General features: G+C 30.6%; 1 protein-coding gene across 9 annotated transcripts; it reads left to right on the top strand.

Moving 5' to 3' along the window:
• The first annotated feature begins 260 nt into the window (after window positions 1-260).
• LOC115888367 (peptide methionine sulfoxide reductase) lies at window positions 261-26,512 on the top strand. Of its 9 annotated transcripts, none has more exons than XM_030908079.1 (6): window positions 261-374; window positions 14,031-14,202; window positions 17,324-17,380; window positions 20,302-20,422; window positions 22,534-22,670; window positions 25,908-26,512. In XM_030908079.1, the coding sequence occupies exons 2-6, from the start codon at window positions 14,045-14,047 to the stop codon at window positions 26,140-26,142; spliced, it is 708 nt and encodes a 235-aa protein (XP_030763939.1). In that variant the 5' UTR covers window positions 261-374; window positions 14,031-14,044; the 3' UTR covers window positions 26,143-26,512. The 9 variants fall into 9 exon arrangements, with proteins under 9 accessions (XP_030763939.1, XP_030763940.1, XP_030763943.1 ...); XM_030908080.1 differs by lacking the exon at window positions 261-374 and adding an exon at window positions 3,992-4,092; XM_030908078.1 differs by lacking the exon at window positions 261-374 and adding an exon at window positions 6,917-7,059.

Raw genomic sequence — 26,512 nt, 5'->3', positions numbered from 1 at the left:
CTCTTTTATATAGATGTGGTGATAGTTTGGTTGCATAATATTTCAATTCTTCAAAACGGTTTGTTGTTTCACTGGTTGTACAATCAGGACATACGTATTTAATTTATTTAAATCTCTCCTTGAATTAAATTTTTAGCTTATTTTAAACAACAATAAACACGGCTGCATGAATGAAACTTAACGTAATACGAGACATATGCAATTTTAGTCTAGGTAAGTAACACGTGTGGTATTCTGAGTAATGTGCTTGGCAAACAATATCATAAGTCTTGCCAAAAACTTTCGCGCTCTAATTTTTTTAGTCGCTGTTGAAACACAATAGTTTAAAGTTTATTATACCCGCCTGAATAGTAAAGTGTTAATCTTATTAACAGGTGAGAAATATTCCTGAGGTATCAGTTATACATTTTTATGACTTAAATAGTGTGTTTTATGTCATTTATTATTAAAACAATAATTTGACAATAATTCAGCACAAAAATCTTTTGCAGTTATACAGGGTGGTTCGAACTGTATTACGGAAATTTCGGCAGCATATTCTACAGATAAAAATAAGTGAAAAAGTTCGTATAAATGAATGTCCTAAAATGCTTAGTTTCGGAGATACAGGGTGTAGAAGTTTCATTTTTATTTCGATTTTTTCCAAATAATTTTTGAAGTAACGGTATTAATTGGATGAAAATTGGTGTCTGGAAGTTTTTTGACATGAGAAATTTGATTTTGATGTCAATATGACTCCTATTTGTAGGGAGCGCCACCTACATATTTTTTAACTGGTTTGAAGAGCAATAACTTTTCGTCCGTACCTGTATAAAACTACATACAGAGTAAAAAAATATTCATTTACTACGTTTTTTACGTAAAAAAGTCTCTTGGTAAAAATCGCTACGAATAATGGTTTTCGAGATATTAGGAATCGAAATTATCAATATATACCTGTCATCATTGAAATTAAACATGTTGACTAAATAGTTATTAGACTGAAATCATAAATTTTAAATGTTTTTGTATCAAAAGTTCAACAGAAACTGTTTTATCATCATTTTTGCGAAGAAAAATTTATTATTAATTTACAAATTAAAAATTCCCAAATTTATCATTTTAGTAAAATAACTATCTACTCAACATATGTTTATTTTTAATAATGACATGTATTGACTGTTCAAAACAGTTAAATACATGTAGGTGGCGCCCCGTACAAAGAGTAGTCATATTGACATCAAAATCAAATTTCTCATGTCAATAAAATTCCAGACACCAATTTTCATCCAAATATTGACGTTGCTTCAGAAATTATTTGGAACAAATCGAAATAAAAATTAAACTTCTACACCCTGTATCTCCGAAACTAAGCATTTTAGGACATACATTTATACGAACTTTTTTACTTATTTTTATCTGCAAAATATGCTGCCGAAGTTCCCGGAATACAGTTCGGACTACCCTGTATACAGGGTGTCAAAAAAATTATGTATCGAACTTTGGTGGGTGATTCTACAGATAAAAATAAAACAAAAAGTTCCTATGAACATAAGTCCTAAAATGCTTCCCGAAGAAATTACAGCTCTGGAAAGGTTAAATAAAAATAATATATTATTTTGTGTATTTTTAAGAACATTGGTAAACCGTTTTTCCTGAAATTTGGTACTCTGACAAACATTTTAATTCAAAAGCGAATGGCGATTGTTAAAAATTAATTAACAGACCTGAAAGGGTGCTTTCCGGTAGAGCGTACTACTTGTGGTACTTCTTTCATCCTTATACAGGGTCGGGTATTAGTGTGACGGGCATCTGTATTAGCTCCTAGAATAAAAAAACTTGGAAATTTTGTGTAAGTGCAAACCTAAATTATGTACTAGGATGTATTTCAGGAAAATAGTTTAGCTTCTATGGGGTGGGTCAAAAAAGTGTGAGTGGATCGGGATGATTTTTTTTAAATGGAACACCCTGTATATTATTGCATTTTGGCTTCCTTTCAGATCACTTTACATAATCCTAAGACATGAGTAAATATATTTCGATAATTTCAGAGATATTAATAAATAAATAAAAATTATATATTTTTCAGCCTTTTTTAAAAAAATTATTAATAATACAAGAACTGCTCTGAAATCAAAACTATATTAGATATTTACTTTAGATGGTCTGTTCTTACTTTGCGATAAATATGGAAATCGTAAATCATACAGGATGTTCAAAATTCTACGCCAAAGTTTCTAAAATATAAAATAATTTTTCTCCGTTTTTTTTTAAATGGAACACTCTGTATATTATTTTTTCAATAGATGGAGAATTAAAAAATGAAATTTTTTTGTATTTAGAGTATTTAATTTTTTTTAACGGTTTCGCAGATATTCCCGGTTTTGTATTTCATATGGCATTTTCTACAGTAAATTTTCATCAAAGCCACCTAATGATTTTTCTCTCGTATTTTACCATTGGAAGCGCCATATGAAATAATACTGCGTGGTATCCGGAAAACTATTAAAAATTTTGAAATACTTTAAATACAAAAAATGTTCATTTTTTAATTCTCCATCTAATAAAAAAATAATATACAAGGTGTTCCATTTAAAAAAAAAACGAAGAAAAATTATTTTATGTTTTTGAAAGTTTGGCGTAAAATATTCAGCATCCTGTATGATTTACGATTACCATATTTATAGCAAAGTAAAAACACACCATCTGAAGTAAATATCTAATATAGTTTTGATTTCAGAACAGTTATTCCTGTATTTTTAATTTTTTTTAAAGAAGCGTTGAAAAATATATATTTTTGATTCATTTTTTAATATCTCTGAAACTATCGAAATAAATTTACTCGTCTCTCAGGATTATGCATAGATGATCTGAAAGGAAGCCAAAAATGCAATAATATACAGGGTGTTCAATTAAAAAAAATCATCCAGATCCACTAACACTTTTTTGAGCCACTCTATAGAAGTTAAAATATTTTCCGGAAATACATCCTGGTACACACTTTAGGTTTGTACTTAAACAAAAACTACTTTAAATCAATACTTTTCAGTTGAAAAATGCTAACGACAAAATAATTTATTACAATACTAGTTGAAGCCTGGCGCATCCGCCACGACATCAAAATACTTTTTATTTTTTTTTTAATTAAATGAAAAACAAAAAATCCGGTGACGACAGTTTTTAGAAGAGTCAATTAGCTAATTTTTAGTAAAAAAAGCAACTTTCTAGAGCAAATCGTTACTTCAGTAGAGACGACACAGATAAACATTAGCATTTTATATATACATATATGTAGATTTTAGACTAGAACGCTGGACATTCATAATAAGTTATGTTACTTCGAAATGCACGGACAAACAGGTTTTGAATGTCCAAGCACTTTTTGCTATTAAGTTTTGACAAGACAAAACGCGTTTAGAAAGGCCAAGAACGGGTAAATTATGCGTATAGGAGTATAGAATATGACGCCATCTAAAAGTCAATATTTGAAATTTTGGACAAAATGCGTTTTGGAAGTCTGCTCCTCATATGTTCATAAGAACTTTTTGTTTTATTTTTATCTGTTGTATCACCCACCGAAGTTAGATACATTGTTTTTTTGACTCCCTGTATATTTTTGTTACTTAAATAATCTTTTATGTCGTTTATTATTAAAACAATAATACAGCGCAAAAATCTTTTGCAGTTATATATAAAGCAATAATGTTTTATTTGTTTATACTAACATAAACTATTTTTACAGACTGAATTTTACAACATTTTGTAACATTGTTGTATTAATTAATTCAAACTTAATCTCAGATTAACATACATATTACGCAAAACTTTTTTAAACGTTTTTTTTATTAAGCAGTACGCAGATTAATATAAAGCAGTAGAACTTTAAACCAAAAGAAAAAAAAATAATAGTCTATTTAAAATACTGTAATTAATTTAGGTAACTAGATCACATTATTGAGGTCAAGTTCAACCAGCTTGTGTGTCATTATAGAGAAACGCAGACTTAAGAAAGCTTTTAAATTTAGAGTTGTTCTTTAGCATCTAGAAGCACTCAAAGTGTGCAAGAAGAAAATATTAAACAGTTAGTATTGTTCGGAAAATAACAAATTTTATGTAAGTTTAAATACTCCTTAAATTTATTCCCAAGAATCCCGTAATTTACAGTAAATACATCACGTAAAAGTATAATATAGAATATAGCACAGCTTTTCTAACGTTTTATTGCTTTATCAATCTCATACATTTATTTATTTGGTAATCTATATATAGCATGCAGTATCCAATTCTACTGCAACAAACGGATCAATTGCAGAAAAAACTGATGCAACATAAAATAAAAGAGTCAGGGTATTGTAAACCACAATAAAATCAAGTTTCTTTTGTCGTTTTATATAGGGTGTAAATTATAAGTGAAAAAACTTTTAAGATGTTTTTTAAAAATTTTTTTTTTGATAAGAGTTTTTTCTATAACAGTAAATTTGGTGACTGCTTATTAAAAAATAAAGGTGGGGGGTTATATAAATTTTTGTAATGCAACGTTTCCCTTACAAAGTAACTTCTGTTTACAGGGTGAATCTTAAATAAGTGCAAATATTTTCAGGACTAGTAGATCTCGAGAAAAGAAACATATTTTCCCTTTATCGTTTTTCAACTAAGTTTAAAATAACCGAGTTATTTTACTTTGAAACTTTGAAAAGAAAATATTTTTTGAAAAGATTAAATTTTGAGAACTACTGGATCTTTTTGGGGTTTTCTTTCTTGTATATGTTTAATGTACTACCTATACCGGGTACGTCCCAAAAGAGGCTCATCCCTATAACTTTTTTATTTTTTCAAATAAAAAAAAAATCGTATCTTGGTATATGACACAAATTAAGATTGATTGACGTATTCAATTCTGTTCTGTTACTTCCTGTTTCACCGGAAATGACTAGAAATTTTAAGATATTTTTTAAATAGCACACACTGTATTTTGTTACTAAGAAAATAACACTCTAAATAGAATAACATATGATAATATGTCAACTTGTCAACAAAATTGTATTTTAAATTTCAATCTATACAGTGTGAGTCTTAAATAAGTGCAAATATTTTCAGGGCTGGTAGATCTCGATAAAAGAAAAATATTTTCTCTTTGCCATTTTTCAGATAAGTCCAAAATAACCGAGTTATTTAAGTTTGAAAATTAAAAAAAAAATGATTTTTTTTTTGAAAAAATTTTGAGAGCCGCCGGATTTTTTCTGTATTTGCATTCCTTTTATTGTCGTAACCATAGAGTAACAAAAGCCGTAACAACTATGGTAATATCAGAGATTAAGAAATTATACCGTGGGAAAATTTGCGGTGTTTCTAAAAAGTTTTCGAAAAATATACAGGGAAATTTAAAAGAAAATGCACGATTTTCAACATCTTTTTTTAGCGAAAAAAACCTCATAGACGTGTTCCTGGGGTCGAAATATACCACCCCTGAAAATATTTGCACTTATTCAAGACCCACCATGTAGAGTGCCATAACTGCATGTGTTAAAATCACTAATTTTTAATCAAGGAACCCTGGAAAAATAGATTTGATCGTCTAATGTTTAATGTCCTGGTCGGTTAAAAGATGCCCAAATTGTATTTTTAATCATATCTCAATTTTTTCAAATGGAACGAGGGGACTCATTAGCATATTTGGAAAAAGTATTTTTTACGAATAATATTTGGTACCACAGACTTGGTATTTCGAGTCAAATTGTCATTATGAATCGCATATTGCAATTTTTAAACCATATTCGAAAATGTTAAAAGTTGACACATGATATGTCATTCTTCATGTGTCTTTTTCTATCAAATAATCAATAAATCAACTAAATTAACAAAATACCCAGGGTGCCATTTAAAAATTAAAAGTTGTAGTAATTTCCGGTGAAACAGGAAGTGACCGAAAACAACTGAATACGTCAATCAATCTTAATAATTTATGTCATATACTAACAAAACAAATCTCGATTTTTTATCTGTAAAAATAAAAAAAGTTATTATTATTAAAAGTTATAAGGGTGAGCCATTTTTGATACGCACCAGGTAGATATGTTGTAATTACATATTCTCAAGAAATTATGTTTTTAACTAAAAATTTTATAAATTTCCAAAAACTGAAATTTTTTTTTTTTTTTCGCGAAAAAACCTCAGGGGCGTGTTCCTGGGGTCGAAATGTATTACCCCTAAAAATATTTGCACTTATATTTAAGGCTCACCTGTATTGAGTGTCTCAAAATCAGGGGCGGATAGAGAAATTTATTTTAGGGGAGGCCCAAATAAAAAGTAATGTAGAATATGCTATTTAGGGCGCCAATTTTAACCCAAAAGCCAAATATTTAACACAATTTATACATTTTAGGGGGGACGGGCCCCATGGGCCCCCCTCTGTGTCCGCCACTGCTCAAAATATTAATATTATCGCTTTATTTCCAAAACATATCTCATCAGAAAAATCAGAAAATTGAAATTTCGTGTCTGTATTAGTAGATAATGAATATGAAAAAAAGTATAATGTAAATCTCTCATCAAACAAAGGCACACTTGATCAAGTATGATCGAAAAAAAAAACGGCGTCCAGTTGGCTTAGAAATGACGCTTGATGATATTCCCCATATAATTTTACATATAAAATGACAGCGATCTTCATTTTGTAGCCATCGCTGACGCTGTTTTTTTTATCATATTGTATATTTGTATTGTTGTTAACTTATACTATTTACTTTATTTTTAAAAACAATTCCCAAATATTTTTTTCGCACCTATTAATTCCACCCTCTGTAACAAAAAATCTAATAAATAAAAAAAATTATTTCCTGTTAACATTGATAATTCTTTTATTTTATGGAATGTTCCCCAACTAATTCTCAAATCAATTAACATTATTTGGATAATTATGATAGAGCAGCCTTCAAACTTGTACGGTATCAACCTTGTTTAACCTACCCAAAATTCCTTAATTAGTGCTTGGGCCAAAATAAAATGTGGTCCGTTTTGAAAGTGCATCCATCAGAGAAGGTACAAAAACCTGTCCGTCTATTGAATTCAAAAACTTGTTTGGTAAGTTTGAAGTTCAGGTTCAGAATTCAGTTACTTAAATATTATGTGAAAAACTCTAATCTAATATATTTTTGAAGGCTGAAATAAAATAACTATTAAAACGCCCACCAAATTAATATATAAAGCCATTAAATCATAATTTGATAATAGGTATTTTTTTTATGTTTTCACTCAAAATAGATGTAGTTTTGTGGTATTGCAATAACAGTAAAAATAGGAATATAATCTTCGAACATCTACGTGCAAAAAATCATGTGTTTAGTGACAAATTTCCAAACTTAGTCTTTTCAAACGGAAGATATACGTGGACTCCGATGACAGGTAGTCGGTTCTTTAAGAAAGAAAGCTAAAGCTCAAACAAACAGTGATGTGATGAATAGTTTACACCGCAGTCTTTGGTACAGGCTGTAATTTTATTACGGATTTTTAAATCATGAAAGAGTGTTTTCGGTTTTAAAAAATACAGTGTTTATCAAATTTAAAACATGACAATAACTTGTAGGAAAATTCTCAGTGCATTAGTGTTAGTTATAAGCCTGTTTTTGGGTGTGTATGTGAGATATAATGGCCCTGAAGCCCTCAGTGATAGTTATTTGATTAAACTTCCCTGGAATCTATGGTTTACTAAAAATGGTAAATAATTTTCTGGTTTAGTTTGTTTATAAAATTTTTGATTGACTTTGGTGTTGTCATTTGCTATTTTTGCTAATATAGGTTATTGAGCTTTATTCGTCCAATGTTGCCGATACATCCTGATTTATTCTATTGTATTTCGTGTGAAACAAGATAATTTATTACATTATTTATTGATCTATTGATATTATTCAACACGTACATTTATCTTATTACTAAAATAGCAACTATAAATCAATGTTGTATTAATTAATAAATTAATACAACAATAATTTGTTATGCTATTTCCATTGAGGATATACTACCTATGTCTCCAACAGTGTTGCCAACTTCAAAAATTAAATGTCGGTAGTTTCGATATTGAAAAGTCGGTAGAATAAGAAAAAAATTGGTAGATTCTGTCCCTAAAATATCCCCATAAAAAACCGAGACTAGATAAAATCAGACAGGGCAGACACAGGTTTTAGTTAATTTACTTGTTTATCGATGTAGAGAAATATCGCGACAAGCTTTTATATATTTTTTAAAATTGTGTAATAACGTTATAAGTTCATAATAAAAGTATCAAAGAAAAAGTTTTCATCACAAGAGCATTTAAGTATTCTGCACACTGCATTTACCAACTAATAGAATCATATCAATTCTTTCTGATGTAGGATAAGTTTGCATTTTCGGGAAATTTATGACATTTTTTTTTGTTTTAACTGACACAAAATGATTACTAGTTGTTAAAGTTGGACTAATTAGAGAGTTATGTTGAAGTAACGTCAGACATACATATCACAGCCACCTAGATTTTTATCAAATAATAAAGATCTACTCAGATCAAATCATGTAAATGAAAATATCTAGGAAAATCTTTGTTTGAGGGGTAGGCAACCTTAATAGTATTTTGAAGAGACATGAATTCTCCAATTAAATCTCGGAATAATATACGAGGTGTTCCATTTAAAATAAAAGAGTAACATGCTTTTAAAGGTGACCAATGTTCAATATTAATTTTGTCTCACCCTGTATAACTTTTTGAATCAAGTTTTAATTTGATTTAAAGTACAATAGTTAATTTAACTACATATTAGGCTATACCGGGTAAATTCCAATTTAGGTAGCTTTTATTGTAATTTAAAAATTGTTCTTTATTTATTGAAAATGTTAAATATGTCAAAAATTTTAGTCATATACTTCCCTTATAAAACTCACCTTGATTTTTCTCACAGAATCCGAAAAACAATTAATATATAGGGTGTTTGTTCTATTACAAAAAAAAACACAACTTTGATATGTAACTTTTTTTGGTGACACTCTGTAGAACTCTCTATATTTTTAAAAAATGCTCTGAATTAACCTACATATGCTCAAAAAATTTCATTTTAATACAAACTGTCGTTCTTTTTGGAGCCTCCGCGGCGTATGAGAGGCGCTACCCTGTATAGCTGTACACGGTGCGATGGGCATCTATACAGAATGTCCAAGTTATTTATTATAGGAACTCCGCCACATTCTCGCCAGACCCTGAATGCCAATAAAAAATACTTGCCAAGTACACGAGTCGTGAGAATATGCCACCAGAGCGCGCCATTAGATACAATATTTTTTTAACACCCTGTATACCAGGATTATATTTACATAAACTTTTTATGAAAAACTACGAAAAAAGAACAAATACGATAAAAATCATGTTTCAAATAATATAAATTAGATAAAAAAATAAAAAACGTACTAAGCCACCAAAAATAACCCAAATTCAAAATTTTAAATAGGAAGTTAAAAAGAACGTTAAAAGGCTGTAAGAAATATAAATTTTAAACGACGATATAAAGCGCAAATAAAATACTGTTTTCTCAGGAATTAATCATTGTTGAAACTAATTCTTTAATAATAGCAGTTGATAGTAAAATCGTAACAAAATCCCTCTCAAAAATACTTTCTCTTATATCATAATTATTTTTTGTCTCATTAGGAGATTTTGTAATTCTGGATATTTCGGAAAATTATTCAGATTGTCGATATAAACTTTAAACCTACCGATAAATCGGCAGAGTTGGCATCGCTGGTCTACACTGGACAGGAGTCACAGGAATATACATACAACAACGTTGCCACGTTGAATAATATGTCTGTGAAAGGAATTAAAATAATAAAGGTCAAAAAGAAATATCTTAAATGGGTCATAAATTATCAAAAAAGAAAGATTAAGCCTGATATTAATAATTTAATATAGACTAGGTCTATAACAATTTAAATTTGACGTCTGCTATCTTATAATCAGCCCCCCTATTGTTCCTAAATATAAAAATAATTCGTAATCACACAGTCTATCAGGACAAATCATACAATATTTTATTTGTTCATTGAAAAAAATACGCAATGTCATTCCACTCGGTGAATAAAAATTTTATAGTAATACTTTTTTATTAAAGAAATTTTTTTTTCAAAGTATAATAATTATTGAAAAAAAATCTTTATTTATATTGCCAGCAAGCATAATATAGTCTGATTTTGATAGAAGAATAATTAGTAATTTAAGCAATTATTGAATTGAAATTTAAATATAAATGAACCTATAATATACAAGGCTAATATGCAGCATGCGTTATTGGATAATTCTGATGCAACAAATTTATAAAATAGTGCTTCAATGGATTAATACACTGCGCGAACATTTTAACATCATTTTTCTATAATAATCTAAATATTATTGTATTCTTTTTAATTTTTATAGTTTTTTAGATATATACAGGGTGTCATTGAAATGGTGTAAAAAAATCAGGGGGTGATAGTACTCGTTTTTAGTTAATTTCGTTTTTTAAAGCAATAAGATGTTTTAAAAATCATGAAATTTTGATTTTTCAATTAATTATTTGATAACTACTTGGTTACTTTTGAACCGCCATAACTTTCATAAGTTTATGTTGATTAACCAGTTGGCAACCCATCAGAGCAAACTCTTTGCCTTCAATTTTCTCGAAAACCATCGCTCTGGGCGATGTGAAACAAGAGTACCTTTTTTGTAGAAAAAAGTATGTAGTTTTTCAAAAAACGAACCCACGTTGCAAAAAAATAACCTCAAAAAAGTTATTCACGAAACAATCCCTTACCCTTGCAAAAACTACCCTTTCCGCTTTTCCAAATAATTTTTCAGTATCACCATTTGATTTAGGGTCAAAATTTATGAAAGAGGATTTTTTTCGAAATTTTATCTCGTTTTTTACGCCTGCAATTTCAAAACAACCGTTTTTTAAATTCACCCTTTCAGTGCCCCTAACTCCCTTAATATGCATTCTCCGCCCTATACTTATAGGAACTTTTTTTACTATTTTTAGGAGTACTATCACCCCCTGATTTTTTACACCATTTCAATGACACCCTGTATATATCGTATGATCGAAAAAAACGGCATCCAGTTAGCTTTGTCAACGGTCGGTGTAAAATGACTGCGATCTTCATTTCCAAGCAATCTCTGATGTCATTTTTTTCGATCGTATGGCACTTTTGCCTGGAGAAATTATACTGCTGTTATATTAAATATACTTCATTTTACTGGTTGGATTCGAAATTATGTTTCTACTGGTATTCTAGGTATTGCCTTTTTCTACAATGAAGGGGTTACATCTAAGATGATTTTTAATAACTACGTGTATAAGATACATTTTCGGCGACAAGAGAAAACTTATTGGAGATGTGTCAACGTGGAGAGGTACAAATGCAAGGCTAGAATAGTTTCTACAGAGACATCTGTGCAAAGGAGCTTTAAGATTCACAACCATATGCCAGAATACAAAATAACACGCGACCGGTGCTATCCCCAAAGTCTCTTCCTATATTTGTACAACTGTAAATACCGTCTTATACTACAAACTACAAGTACAGAAAACTTGGCTTGATGCATTTTAGTTGATTTCAAGAAATTCTGATCGCAGCGCTCTCTACTGCAGAAATCAGAAATGTTCGCTATGTTCATGTTGATCGCATTAAAATAATATTGAAATCGTGGTTTTGTCATAATATTTAAGTATTTTAGTTTTTTGCTAGTGCATCAGTTATTGAGACTATTAAATCGTTTCGGGTAGTAAAAATTAAGTGAAAAAATTCTCGAACATTCAATAACTAAACCAAACTTTCCCGAATATTCAACTCCCCCTAATCAACATTTCATAGCTTCAGAGATTATCAAACCGATTTGATCAGAAGCAAAAATGAATTCAAGCAGTTCGACGAAACAAGTGAGTAAATAAAGTGCTCATTACATAATCAAAAAATTAAATTGACATATTATGACGCATTCTCGCGACTCGTGTACTGGACAAACGTTTGTAATTGTTATACAGGGTACACATGGTGCGACGGGGGCATCTATACAGAATTTCTAAGTTATTTATTACAGGAACTACGCCGCATTTTCGCCAGACCCTGTATGCCAATAAAAAATACTTGTCAAGTAGACGAGTCTTCAGAATGCGCCTTTATACTATGAGAGGATAAAATATAATTTGCAATATTAATAGTGTGCTCTTTTTTTAATCAATTAGTGCTTAATTTTTTTATGAATACCTTCTAAAATTTGAATTATGTATATATATATATATATATATATATATATATATATATATATATATATATATATATATATATATATATATATATATATATATATATATATATATATATATATTATATATATATATTATATATATATATATATATATATATATATAATATATATATATATATATATATATATATATATATATATATATATATATATATATATATATATATATATATATATATATATATATATATATATATATATATATATATATAATAGCTCTAAAAGCCTAAAATGCTCATGGCTTGATTATCTTTCTCCATTTGTTTCTGTCTTTCGCCTTTATTCTCCACCCATCCACTCTTATCCTTCTCAAGTCCTCTTCTACATTCTTTTTCCATCCGATTCTCGGTCTACCCCTCCTTTTCATCTATTTCACGTTTCATTATCATACTAGGAATTCCTGCTTCAGCCATTCTTTCAATGTGTCCCAGCCATCTTAGTCGCTCTTGTTACACCCGTTATACTCAGTGCCCGATATAGTTGCTTTAATTCTTCATTTGTTCTTCTGGTCCATATGTTGTCTATCTTCTTTCCTCCAAAAATCTTCCTCAGTATTTTTCTTCCCAAATCTCTAGCCTCGAACTTTTCGTTGCATTGAACGTCCACGTCATGCATATACAGCATTATTGGTCGTATCATTGTTTGCTACATTCTGATTTTTAAACTTCTTCTGAATTATGTACCTCCAAAAAATTTCGTTGCAGCCGAAATAGCTCAAGTTATAGTCTCCACTAGCAAAACCGGTGCGTAAAACTACCGTAGTTGAACTCATCTATTTTTTTTAACTGGAATAATAAATTATAATGCAAGTTAGAAAATATTTACTTTCTTATTTTTATTTTTAGAATTTTCACAAATTATACTTCCTAACACTTTTAGAATAATTAAATAATGAATTTTTCGTATATTCGCTATTTAAACCCGTGTATTTGTATATACTGGTTGTTTACGATATTCTCCGATGGTGGCAGCACCGGCGGAGAATGCACCAAGCCTATAGGAAAAAATCTGAAAACTATTATACACTTGTAATTAAGTAATAAAAAATTAATATAGTCTTTATACGGAACTCTCAGCATATTTAACTAAGCAACGCAGGTATCTAAAAATATCTGTCATCTTTACCAATTTTTTTTAAACAATGTTCCGAAAAAAATCCGCAAGCTGGAATACCGACGAAATTTTGGCGATCAAGACAACCCCATCATTTTTATTTGATCATATCCTAGAACTTTGTTATAGTTTTAAACTCGAGATTATCCTTGTTAACCCAAATATTATAATAAAGATAAAGTTTACTATATCTAATAAAACTATTAAACAGCTTATAAGAGCATGCACTAAAATACATTTAAATATAACTATATATAAGATTTTATTATAATTATTTCTAAATATTTATTTAGAAGTGTGTTTTAATCGCTCTTAATAGTAATTAAATTGTTAAATGACCAAGATTTAATCTTGCACACTGGGTATACTGTGGCGGTGAAATTTGTTCGACTATTATATATAAGGAGCGAATGATCGGTACCATCTCTATCTCATCTCGGCTTCAGTCTATGCAACACGTCTCTCACCACTGCCTGTCTCTGCAGTCGGTTAACTTTACCCAACACAGTCGTTTTAATCTTGTTTTTCGCGATTTTTTAAGGTATATAGGTTCATTTTTCAGCGCTAATGCTTAAAAATATTTTAAAGGTTGAAATAATTTTTCTTTTTACAGATACCAAAGTCAAAATGCCAAGTCTGGAACAAGAAGTACCTTTCAAAAAAGCCACTTTTGGTATGGGGTGCTTTTGGGCAAACGATGCTCTCTTCGGATCTCAACCTGGAGTCCTACGTACCAGGGTAGGGTACTCTGGAGGAACTACTCCCAACCCTGTCTACAAAAGCATGTAAGTTTTTACTTAATTTTTAGCAGCTTATTTTTTTAATAAATTTTTAAGTGTAAGAATATTATGATCGAAAAAAATGAATTAAGCAAGCTATGGAATTGTGAAGTTTTATACCGTATGATCGAGAAAAAACGGCGTCAGCGATGGCTATGGAATGAAGATCGCTGTCATTTTATATGTAAATTTATATGAGAAATGTCATCGATGTTCATTTCCCAGCCAACTGGACGCCGTTTTTTTTCGATCATACGGTAGTTAAGAAACACTAAAAAATAAATTTGATATTGCGAGATTATGAATATAGAATTTTGTTTCCATAAAATATTTTTTGAATGAAAAGATTTATTTAAAGTTAATTTATGACCTGATTGTAGTTTTTGAAATTTGGGTGTCCTATTTTTTACGATTTTTGATGGAATTTTAAATTCTGTGTTATAAAAGTAGATTTAAAGAAGTATTTTTTGGCGGAATTTATTTTTAAAGCATCTTTATATTTAATAATATGTTAAGAAATTATTAAAGAATCTACATATATAAAATGCTAATGTTTATCTATGTCGTCTCTACTGAAGTAAAGACTTGCTCTAGAAAGTTGCTTTTTTACTAAAAGATAGCTAATTGGCTCTTTTAAAAACTGTCGTCGCCGGATTTTTTGTTTTTCATTTAATTAAAAAAAAATAAAAAGAATTTTTTTCCTGATGTCGCGCGATGTCGTGGCGGATACGTCAGGCTTCAACTGGTAAAGTATGAGAAACAAAATTGTATCACTATTTTGTATCACTCACCAATTTTTTACAACTAATTTTTACTTTCCTATGAACGTGCAAAAAGTCAGTATATATAATAGGGTGAGCCAAAAAAACTAGCCTATAGAATTTATGGGTTAAAATGAACCTAACCGAGAAAAAAATATCCCCGGAAGGCAGGATTTTTAGCTCAATTTTAAAAGGTGTCGGTGAACCAGCAGTTTTCCTTTTAAATAACACGTAAAAAATATTTTTCCATTAAAAGTACCATAAGTTTGAAACGGTTTACGATAAAAAATTTTACATCACGGATTTTTGTAGAGTATAAAATCGTAAAAAATCTATCTGAGAGTAATTTTTTTCAATTCAATAATTCGTATATTTGAAAGCTTTGAAAAGTGAAAAAAAAATAAAAAAAATATGCAGTTTTAGTGTCTATTGTGACACGTGTGTATAGTGAACTTATTCCGGGAATATCTTTTTCCCGGTTATTAGGTTCATTTTAATCCATAAATTCGATAGGTTAATTTTTGGCTCACCCTAATACATAATTTAGTGTAGAAAATGCATTTTTGCTGCAAAAAACTATATTTTTACGGAAATGGCTCAATCATTCAAAACCTCGAAATTAGGGGCATAAATTAGTGGTTTTAATTCTACTTTATACTTATCAGTTTACGATCATTCATAATTTCTAAAAAATACAATCAGTTTCCATAGAAAAATTAACTTTTAGAACAATAAACTTTTTATACTTTTTACTTCTATCCACAATATTGCCACAATTTCTCTAGACGGATGATAATCAGAGGCCAAAATGACACAACTCGCATATTTTGAAGTAGTATAATTAATGAAAAAAATTACAAATTTGTTAACTTTTCCCCTACTTGAAAATAACTACCACTAATTTTCACGTTCTGAATGCTTAGATTTTACATTGATATTAGAGGAACAAACATCTACGTTAATTGAAACCACTAATTTATTTCACCAATTTTGGGGTTCTGAAAATGAGGCTTAAAGGTTAAGACAAAAATTATATTTTGGGTCATTAAAGCTTCATTCACAACCTGCAATTAGTGGTTGGTTTCTCTAATTTCAATGTAAGCATTCAGAATGTTAAAATTAGTGGTGATAATTTTCAATTAGTAGTAAAAGTTAATTAGCTAATTTTAATACTAGGTTATTCTATAGAATGATCGCAAACTCTTAAGAATAAAGTATAATTGAAACCACTAATTTATTTCACCAATTTTGAGGTTCTGAAAATGAGGCTTAAAGGTTAAGACAAAAATTATATTTTGGATCATTAAAGCTTCATTCAGAACCTGTAAATTAGTGGTTGGTTCCTCTAATTTCAATATAAGCATTCAGAATGTCAAAATTAGTGGTGGTAATTTTCAATTAGTAGAAAAAGTTAATTAGCTAATTATAATACTAGGATATTATATAGATTGATCGCGAACTCTCAAAAATAAAGTATAATCGAAACCACTAATTTATTCCACTAATTTCGATGTTCCGAATGAAGCTTTAAAAAGTAACAGCTAAGTTACTACCACTAATTTTGACGTTCTGAATGCTGACATTGATATTAGAGAAACCAACTTCTAGGTTAATTGAAACCGCTAATTTATTCCGCTAATTTTGATGTTCTGAATGAAGCTTTAAAAAGTTACAGCTGAGTTACTACCACTAATTTTGTTATTCTAAATGCTTACATTGATATTAAAGAAACCATCTTCTGGGTTAATTGAAACCGCTAATTTATTCCGCTAATTTTGATGTTATGAATGAAGCTTTAAAAAGTTAAAACTAATTGGAATTAACTGCCACTAATTTTGACATTCTGAATGCTTATATTGATATTAGAGAAACCAACTTCGACGTTAGCTGTAACCGCTAATGTATTCCACTAATTTGGATGTTCTGAATGAAGCTTTAAAAAGTGAAAGTTAATTGAAAATTATTACCACTAATTTTGACATTTTGAATGCTAACATTGCTATTAGAGGAAGCAACTTCTACGTTAATTGAAACCGCTAATTTATTCCACTAATTTCGATTTTCGATTTTCTAAATGAAGCGGGAAAGACAAAAAAAATATTTTGCGTGATATATGTTTTTAATGTCAGATTTAACTGATACCTAACTCCTTTAAATTTTAAATATGTTTGGCATTTTTATTGATTTATTATATTATTAGGTATAAAGCTGTAAAAATTGGGTTGCCATTCCAGTTAAGCAGTTATTCCAGTTAATTTTAATTATGTTCCTGTCATGCAACACATTATGTATATAAATTTTATGCACATTTTTATAAGCTTTTACAAATAATTTTGTTTTTATGTGGTTTATTCTGTTGCTTTTAGCGATAGTGCTTCAAGTGAAGACGGTGCTGCTGCTAAACCTCCCACTGAAAACCCGAGGTATTTCTGGTATTTTACCTGTAATGTAGTGGGTCTTTGGTGGCATTGGGTACTTGAGATGTGCATGAAATTAGAATAACTTAGTATTAATTTCGATATTTAGTTGTACAGGGTTTTCAAATGTATTTAGAGCGATACCTGCATGAGGAAGTAAGTGTGTTATTTCTTTCGTCTCCAAGGCACACTACGCTTTTTGTGCGTTATTGGTCGCATTTATTTAAACCAAAATATATGATTCAAAAACGGTTCACGCAAATATTCACAAATTATATACAGGGTGATTTTTTTTCTCGTAATAAGTCGGAAACTACCTACTTTAGATATTTTTTTCAATTCTGGAATATATTTTGCGGGTATAAAGGGGTTTCATTTCCATTAACTGTTGTTTTCCTACTTGAACCAGTGGCGTGCGTACGCACACCCCCTGGATTATTTATTAAAATAAATGGTACGCCACTACTTTTTTCGAGAAAGCTATTTTTTCAAACGTCACAAAGATATTAATTTTTGCGACGTGATTGACAATATAAAAACGTCATTTAACGCCTAGGCATAAAAGTGAAGCACTTTTACGTCTAAAGGTGGCTACACACACTACTGCAAGCTTGACAAGCACGCATGAACAATGTTTTTGTACAAGCAGACTGTAGCGTCTGTAGGGAAAATTTGCGCAAGCATTTTAATTGTGCAAGCCGCTTGATGATTGATTGAATTTGAATCATGCAAGCTTGGACAAGCCATGCTTGCGGAAGCGAAACGCTACGTGTTTACCAATATGTATACAGCTTGTACAAATAATTAGTTCAGTCCGTGATCGTAAATGACATGTACGTCGCGTCGCCATCATGTCTAGCGAACTGAAAAGGAGCAATCGAGGATTATTGAAAGATTTTATTCGGGCATACGAATATCAGCCGTGTCTTTGGCGAATTAATTCACGAGAATATCATGATAGTGTGAAGATGGATGCAGCATACAAAATGTCAATTAATCTATACTTAATAAGTATAGATTAATTGACAGCCAAGCCGATAAAGATGCCGTTATTAAAAAGATAAATGCCTTCAGGATTCCTTCTTCTTTTTCGCGGAATAATTAAATTAAAAATGCTTGTAAATTATGCATGCTTGTACAAAAAAATTGTTTATGCATGCTTGTCAAGCTTGCAGTAGTGTGTGTAGCCACCTTAAGTACAAAAGTACGAAAATATATTATTAAACTGACATAAAGTGTCAAATACAACTACCGTAACCATAATTTCTCTATAGATATATAATTACTTACAAGGTATTACTTTTAATTGTGACATTTGAAAAAAAGAGCATGTTCGATTCGGAGTAAAAAAAAGTTTTTGTGCCTCACCTGTAATGTTTGAGTCTGTCTGTAATGTTTTTAGAGGTAGCTCCTTTAAATCAATTTTTGCCAAACCAACTCTTCACTTATACAGGGTGAGTCTTAAATAAGTACAAATATTTTCAGGGCAGGTAGATCTCGATAAAAGAAACATATTTTCTCTTTACCATTTTTCAGATAAGTCCAAAATAACCGAGTTATTTAAGTTTGAAAATTAAAAAAAATGATTTTGTTTTGAAAAAATTTTGAGAGCCGCCGGCTTTTTTCTGTAATTGCGTCCTTTTTAGTGCCGTAACCAAAGAGTAAAGCCGTAACTATGGTAATATCAGAGATTAAGAAATTATACCGTATGATCGAAAAAAGACGGCGTCCAGTTGGTTACGAAATGATGATCGATGACATTTCCCATATAATTTTACATATAAAATGACAGCGATCTTCATTTCATACCCATCGTTGACGCCGTTTTTATTCGATCATACGGTATTATACCCTGTGAAAATTTGCGGTGAACAGGCAGTTCTAAAAAGTTTTCGAAAAATATACAGGGAAATTTAAAAGAAAATTCACGATTTTCAACATCATTTTTTGCGAAATAAACTTTATAGGCGTGTTCCTGGGGTCGAAATATATCACCCCTGAAAATATTTGCACTTATTTAAGACTCACCCTGTATTTTAAATATTTTAATACGTAGGGGTGCGTAGGGTCATAGACGGAGGGCGTGCGTCGTCTGATAAATTTTGGGAACATCATAATCCAGCTTTCTTAAAATTATCAAAAATCAATCAGTACACAGCGACGAACATCAAAAGAAAAGGTTTTATATTCTTAAAATTTGTATTACTTATCCAAATAAGCTTGTGTTAGGGATGTGATTGTTTAAGCCAGTATCGATATTTCAACATACAAACCGATATAGGTATTTTAAAATAAAAATATAGATATTTTTGATATATCATATTATAACAGTATGGCTTATAAAAGAAGTTTTTTTCATTTAAAATTCATGGGAAGTAAAAAGAAATGTTCTGCATCACACAAATTTGACACGAGCTAAAATAAACCAATATTTATTTATCTGATAAAAATCGTACGTTTCTTAATGTATTTAAAAATGTATTACCCTAGTTATTTTTCTCCAAATATTGGTTGGTAAAATTTCATTATTTTATTAGCATAAGTTTTAATAATAAGCATACCTAATTTATATGAAGGAGAACTTGGAGGCTGAAAAGTAAAACATTATCTAAGATTATAGTACTTGTATGTTTTATTAATTAAATTAAATAATACTGTAACAATATATCATCGGAAAAAATCGCATCCACAGAATAATTATTTATTTAGTATCTATCTATATAATTACTCAAAATATCGCGAAAACTCTAGTAACAAAAAATATACATAGTTTTTAATGCAACCGTATTTACACAGCTTCACAAGATAACTAGGTTGTACTTATGTAGCATGATTTTTTGAATAAAAAAACCTTATTAGTACTATTTATTATTAGGTATCATATTATATATTTATCTCTATAATTTATATAATTTTTTTTGTTCTAGGGGTGATCATACCGAAGTGATAGAAATAGACTATGACCCCAAAGTGATCACATATCACGATCTTCTTCAATTATTCTGGAATAATCATGAATATGGTTTGACTACCGTAATCAAGAGACAGGTATGTTGATTTTAGTAGTCATATATCTCCTATTATCTACCTATAGTCCATACCAATTAAACTTTTAGTCACGTGATTAATCTTGACCGGCACAGCGTTGCCCACTTTTACATATTTTCTTTTAATCAAAATATTTGAGGAAACAATAAATATGAATTAATTATAAATATATAAACAGTTATTATATTTACGTCAACAAAACTCACCTCCTTAACAGCACTTAAGGGACGTAAAGAGCCATTACTACCGCATTTCCGTTCAAAATATTCTAAGAAGGTGATGAGTTTTTGCATTGGCTATTATGGTATCTTGTACCACTTCGCACTAAAAGAGGTTCTAAAAAGAACAATGTTCGACTGCAAGATCTGCTAGTAACAATTTTTAAGCTTAAAGTATCACAACACAATTTAATCTAAACCAAAAACTAGTAATACAAAACTAAAGTGTCAAAACGAATGACAATGTCAGGAAATTTGACATTTTTTACAGCAGAGCTATCACCTGAATTTCCAGCGGGAAATTTAAATTCCAGTTAGTCAGCCCGGTGCCGAATAATATATGTTCATGGTGGGCAACAATGAATTTAAAAATCGCGCCTCCGATTGCGTAACTTGGTGATCTGTTCCAAAGTCGCCCGTACTAGTATACAGGGTGTTATTCAAATGGTTTAAAAAAAATCGGGGGGTAATAGTACTCCTAAAAATAGTAAAAAAAGTTCCTATAAGTATAGGGCGGAAAATGCATATTAAGGGAGTTAGGGGCACTGAAAGGGTGAATTAAAAAAAACGGTTGTTTTAAAATTGTAGGCTTAAAAAACGAGATAAAATTTCGAAAAAAAATCATCTGCCATAAATTTTGACCCTAAATCAAATGGTGATACTGAAAAATTATTTGGAAAAGCGGAAATGGTAGTTTTTGCAAGGGTAGGGTTTTTTTCGTGAATAACTTTTTTGAGGTTATTTTTTTTGCAACGTGCGTTCATTTTTTGAAAACTACACACTTTTTCCTACAAAAAAGATACTCTTGTTGCACATCGCCCAGAGCGATGGTTTTCGAGAAAATTAAAGACAAAAAGTTTGCTCTGGGTTGCTAACTGGTTAATCAACATAAACTTATGAAAGTTATGGCGGTTCAAAAGTAACCAAGTAGTTATCAAATAATTAATTGAAAAATCAAAATTTCATGATTTTTAAAACGTCTTATTGCTCTAAAAAACGAAATAATCCATATTAATAGTATTAAAATAATGCATTCCTTAATTCATTCATAGTAAATGTTCAAAGTGACCACCATTCATTTCAATGTAGACATCTGATCTTCTTCTCCACGATCTTCGTAGGTACCTTGTGGAATATCCAATGCGTTGCATTGTATCATCAATATCCAATCAATAATGCGTTGCCGTAGTCGCTCTTCAGTATTAATGGGCGCTGAGCAAACCAATTTTTTTTAAAACCCAAAAAGTTTATTTCGTTTTTAAAGCAATAAGATCTTTTAAAAATCATGAAATTTTGATTTTCCAATTAATTATTTAATGACTACTTGGTTACTTTTGAACCGCCATAACTTTCTTAAGTTTATGTTGATTAACCAGTTAGCAACCCATCAGAGCAATCTGTTTGCTTTCAATTTTCTCGAAAACCATCGCTCTGGGCATGTGCAACAAAAGAGTACCTTTTTTGTAGGAAAAAATATGTAGTTTTCAAAAAATGAATCCACGTTGCAAAAAAAATAACCTCAAAAAAGTTATTCACGAAACAACCCCCTACCATTGCAAAAACTACCCTTTCCGCTTTTCCAAATAATTTTTCAGTATCACCATTTGATTTAGGGTCAAAATTTATGGCAGAGGATTTTTGTTCGAAGTCGTATCTCATTTTTTAAGCCTACAATTTCAAAACAACCGTTTTTAATTCACCCTTTCTGTACCCCTAACTCCCTTAATATGCATTTTCCGCCCTATACTTATAGGAACTTTTTTTCAATTTTTGGGAGTACTATCACCCCCCGATTTTTTACACCACTTCAATGACACCCTGTATGTCAGGTCAAAGAAAACTCCGAGTCAATTGTGACCGTTTTACTGATATTTGTTTTTCTGTTTGTTCTAGTATATGTCGCTCATACTGTATCACGACGAGGACCAGAAAAGAATCGCGGAAAAGGAGATTAAAATTGAAGCTGGAAAAAGGAATGAGAAGTTGCTTACGGAACTGGCTCCTGCCGGTCCATTTTATCCAGCGGAAGAGTAAGTACATCTTAAGCTCCGTCTACACATAACGTGTTATCTTATGGTTTTCCTGTCAGTGAAAAAGGCAGATTTTTTAAGAATTGGCGATATCAGTTCTGTATACGATCCTCCGTTTTACCCTTACTTTCTAGACGTAACGTTTTTACCTACCCTAAAAGTTTCTTATATTCTTTTATATTATAATATCACGGCATATTATAAACAACCGGCATGGCAGTCCCACTCGTTTTGGCGGGAACGCTACGCGCATATCCTTGCGCACGCCACCATTTGGGGTTCCAACAACAGAAATTAACCAGTGTCGTAGTGAGTCGTAGTTTTGTCATCGAAAACGGACAGTTACGGCAGCTTTGAGTCAGTAGCGTGCGGCTTAATTTATTTTGTTGTTTTCTTGAGTGATTTGGATGTATTTTGTTTGTGTAGTTTTATTAATTTACTTATTTATTATTTTCAACTTTTTTTTAGTGTCTCAAATGCACTAGCCTTTTCTAAGCCAGGTTTGATATCGATGCTATATATTAATTTTCTTAGTGTCTCTAGACATGGAAGGCAAAATAGATTTATCAAAAGCGTCTTGTATAATTGCGGCCCGGAAAAGTACTTCGCCAGATATTTATATTTAAATTCATCGGTAACTCTTCCTCCTTTAGCTGATTTGTTAATTTGTGAAATTTAAATATTAATAAAATTTGCTACGTCCATTGATGGGCATAATTTGTACGTAGCCTCTTTATATTGTTTAATAGATATTTTATTGGGTATTTCTTTAATTCTTGTTTATAACTCCTGGCATGTTTTTGTTAGTTGTGTGTTTTTAATTTTAAGTGTCTATTCTGTACAGTCAAATGTTTAATTGATTTCTTCATTTTCACTTTTGGAGAAGTATGCACGGTTAACCCGTTAATGCGCGATTCCCTTCCTTTAAAGTTTTCTTTTGCCCTTATTCGCGTACTGAAATGAGCGCCACATATTCGGTAACTCTGATCTTTCAACTTTTGCGGACAGATCCATTCACTTGATTTACTACATATATTTAAGAATTTCTCTACAAATATATGCTTGTCTATACAAATATATTTGTATAGACAAGCATTTTTATGTAGGACAGGCCTTTATATTTTAATATACTATAACAAGTTAATACCCTAACTTTACACAACACTCTATAGCAATTTAAAATTATTGTAAGTAATCAATTATTGAGCGTTAAAGCAAAAAAGTCACAAAAAAATCAAAACATATGTCTAAACATTATCATAATTATTTTTTTTTCGTACTTTAAGGAAAATTGACTTTTCTTCATACTAAAATCGTAGTATAATATAGTTTTTTTTAGAAAAATTGAGCTCTTAATTAACAGATATATTTTAGAGATATTTTAATTATTACAATAAGACAAACATACCTTTCAGTTTCTTTCGGAAATTTATAAAAGATTGCTGGCTAAGATCCAAACGGCTAATAGATTTCTTATTTACCGGATCGTAGATTAAACATATTAAAGGGTTTAATAACGTAAACAGTCAGTTTAAAACACTAAGACCTAATACAATGAAGTTTTACATTTTATAGGCTTAACCAAAACCAAGTATTTTTTTCAGAAGTATAAAAACGAGTTGAGAATATTATTTACTGAATAATCCAAATACGAGCATAACAGGCAGGGTTCGGAAGTAGTTAATTAAGACGTAATTTACCTGATTAACTACGTGTAGTTTTTCTTCAAAAACTACGTCTTTTCCCGTTCATTAACTACATGAAAAGTAGGTTAATAAACTATCTATTGATATTATGAATAATTTTCCTTTGTATGAGGTGTAATAGAGATAATATGATGTAAATAAATATGTATTTAAAGCCATATTTCTTCTGTTTTCTTAAATACATTATGTGTTTTTAAAGCTTCAACTTATTATAACCTCACCTCAAACCTTTGATATTTGAAAGTTACATACATAGGTTACATAAACTACATTTTAACTACATGTAATGTAGTTTATGTAGTTTTTAAAAGTAACATGTAGTTTTCCGAACCCTGATAACAGGACATATCTTATTTTCTTTAATACGATCCTGTCTATCAATAGTTTATTTTCTGGGAATTATTTTTGATACGTTTTAATCCTGCCCTGACTTGGAACCCCGAATGGCGTCGTCAAGGTCAAATTTTAAAGAAATTTTAAACAATGGGATCTAGGCAGAGTTAAGCTTGTTTCATATAGACGCGAATCGCGAATTGCGAAAAGCGATTCGCCAAAAAATATTCGCAAAATTTGGACCTATTTCATACAGTTGCGAATTTTTAGGGACATTTCATTTTTGCTCCACTGAAAGTTACTAAAAAAAATCATAACCTGAGATAACTTAATTTGTTTTTATTCGTGTTTACGATCTTTATTTTATATTTTATAGCATACAATATGAGTTTAAATTTGTTTAATGATTATGAATATTTATTACGATTGTGGGATTGGAAAAGAAGGTGCAAAATTGCCATTTACTTATTGTTAAAACGTAGGATAGAACGGGTTTATAGGTCATTTGGGACATGTGAAATATTTAAATTTCGTAAGCAACAAGGTGCTTATCGCAATTTAATTCAAGAAATGAGGACAAAAGATGAGAAAAAATTTAGGAATTTTCACAGATTGTCTGTACAGGAGTTTGATAACTTGGTTGAAAAATTGTCACCATATTATATCAAAAACATATACAGGAGAACCCATTTCACCTGGAGAAATGCTTTCAGTTACTTTGTACTTTGGTACTTTGTGGCAGCGTCGTCAAAATAATCGATAACCGGATCACAACACCATTCTGCGCAAACGCGAACCTTAAAATCGCGCGAATATTCGCAAAAAGTTGAAAACACTTTAACTTTCCCGCCCCCAAATTTTAAATCTTGCGAATCGCCAAAATCTTAAAATTTCTGACAGCGCTGCATGATCATTAAAATTGGACCAATGAGAGCAGTTTCGCAAAATCGCAATTCGCGATTCGCGTCTATATGAAACAATAAGCTTTAGCCTGCCGATTGTTTTATATGCCGTGGTAATATTACAACTAATAGTTAGTGCGTCTCCTGTGTTTACTTAATTCTCTTAACATCCTCGGGTTTGTTCGCATGTTCGCATGTTCGCATGTTCGCAACGGGTTTGTTCGCATGACATAAACCCTACTTTCACAAGTGATTTTTAAACAGCATTTTCTGATCTTTTACTTTTTATTTGACAGCTACCACCAGAAGTACCGCTTGCAGAAGCACGGCTGGATAGTGGAGGAGCTGAACCTGACCCCCGAGCTTCTGCAGACCTCCGAAGTAGCCGCTAAGCTCAACGGCTACATAGCGGGAGTCGGTACTCAAGATCAGTTCGAGAAGGACATCAAGCGACTGGCAGTTCCCGAAAAGATTGCCAGTTTTGTCAAAATCCATCTGTTGGAGAACGCTGGCGGTAGCCTATACTGCTAAATTACTCGTAAAATAGTTCTAGAATACGTTCAGATTTTGTTTAGCAAGTTCTCCAAACTGGCTTGTCATTATAACCTTCACCAGAAATGTTGTTTCTGGTTAATGTTATTCTCGCGACAAATTCACTGGGTCTGAGTCATCTCTGCTTGGTTGTCGGTTATTCTTGGATAATAAGAGTAAACATCCATCATAAAGTAATAATCATAGAAGGGGTTTTAAACAATAATAACGTTTATTGCCTTAAACAACTACAACAGTATTTTATATTTATATTCCTTCTTTTATCATACATACCAAAAGGTGCCTTTTTGATGATTCATTACTTAAAATATTGTATATTGCTCAAGAAATAAATTTTCTACACTGAAAA

Source organism: Sitophilus oryzae, unplaced genomic scaffold (genome assembly GCF_002938485.1).
Source record: "Sitophilus oryzae breed Bouriz unplaced genomic scaffold, Soryzae_2.0 scaffold_734_pilon_pilon, whole genome shotgun sequence".
In the NCBI taxonomy this organism is placed as follows: Eukaryota; Metazoa; Arthropoda; class Insecta; order Coleoptera; family Curculionidae; genus Sitophilus; species Sitophilus oryzae.
This window is presented reverse-complemented; position numbering and strand designations above follow the sequence as displayed.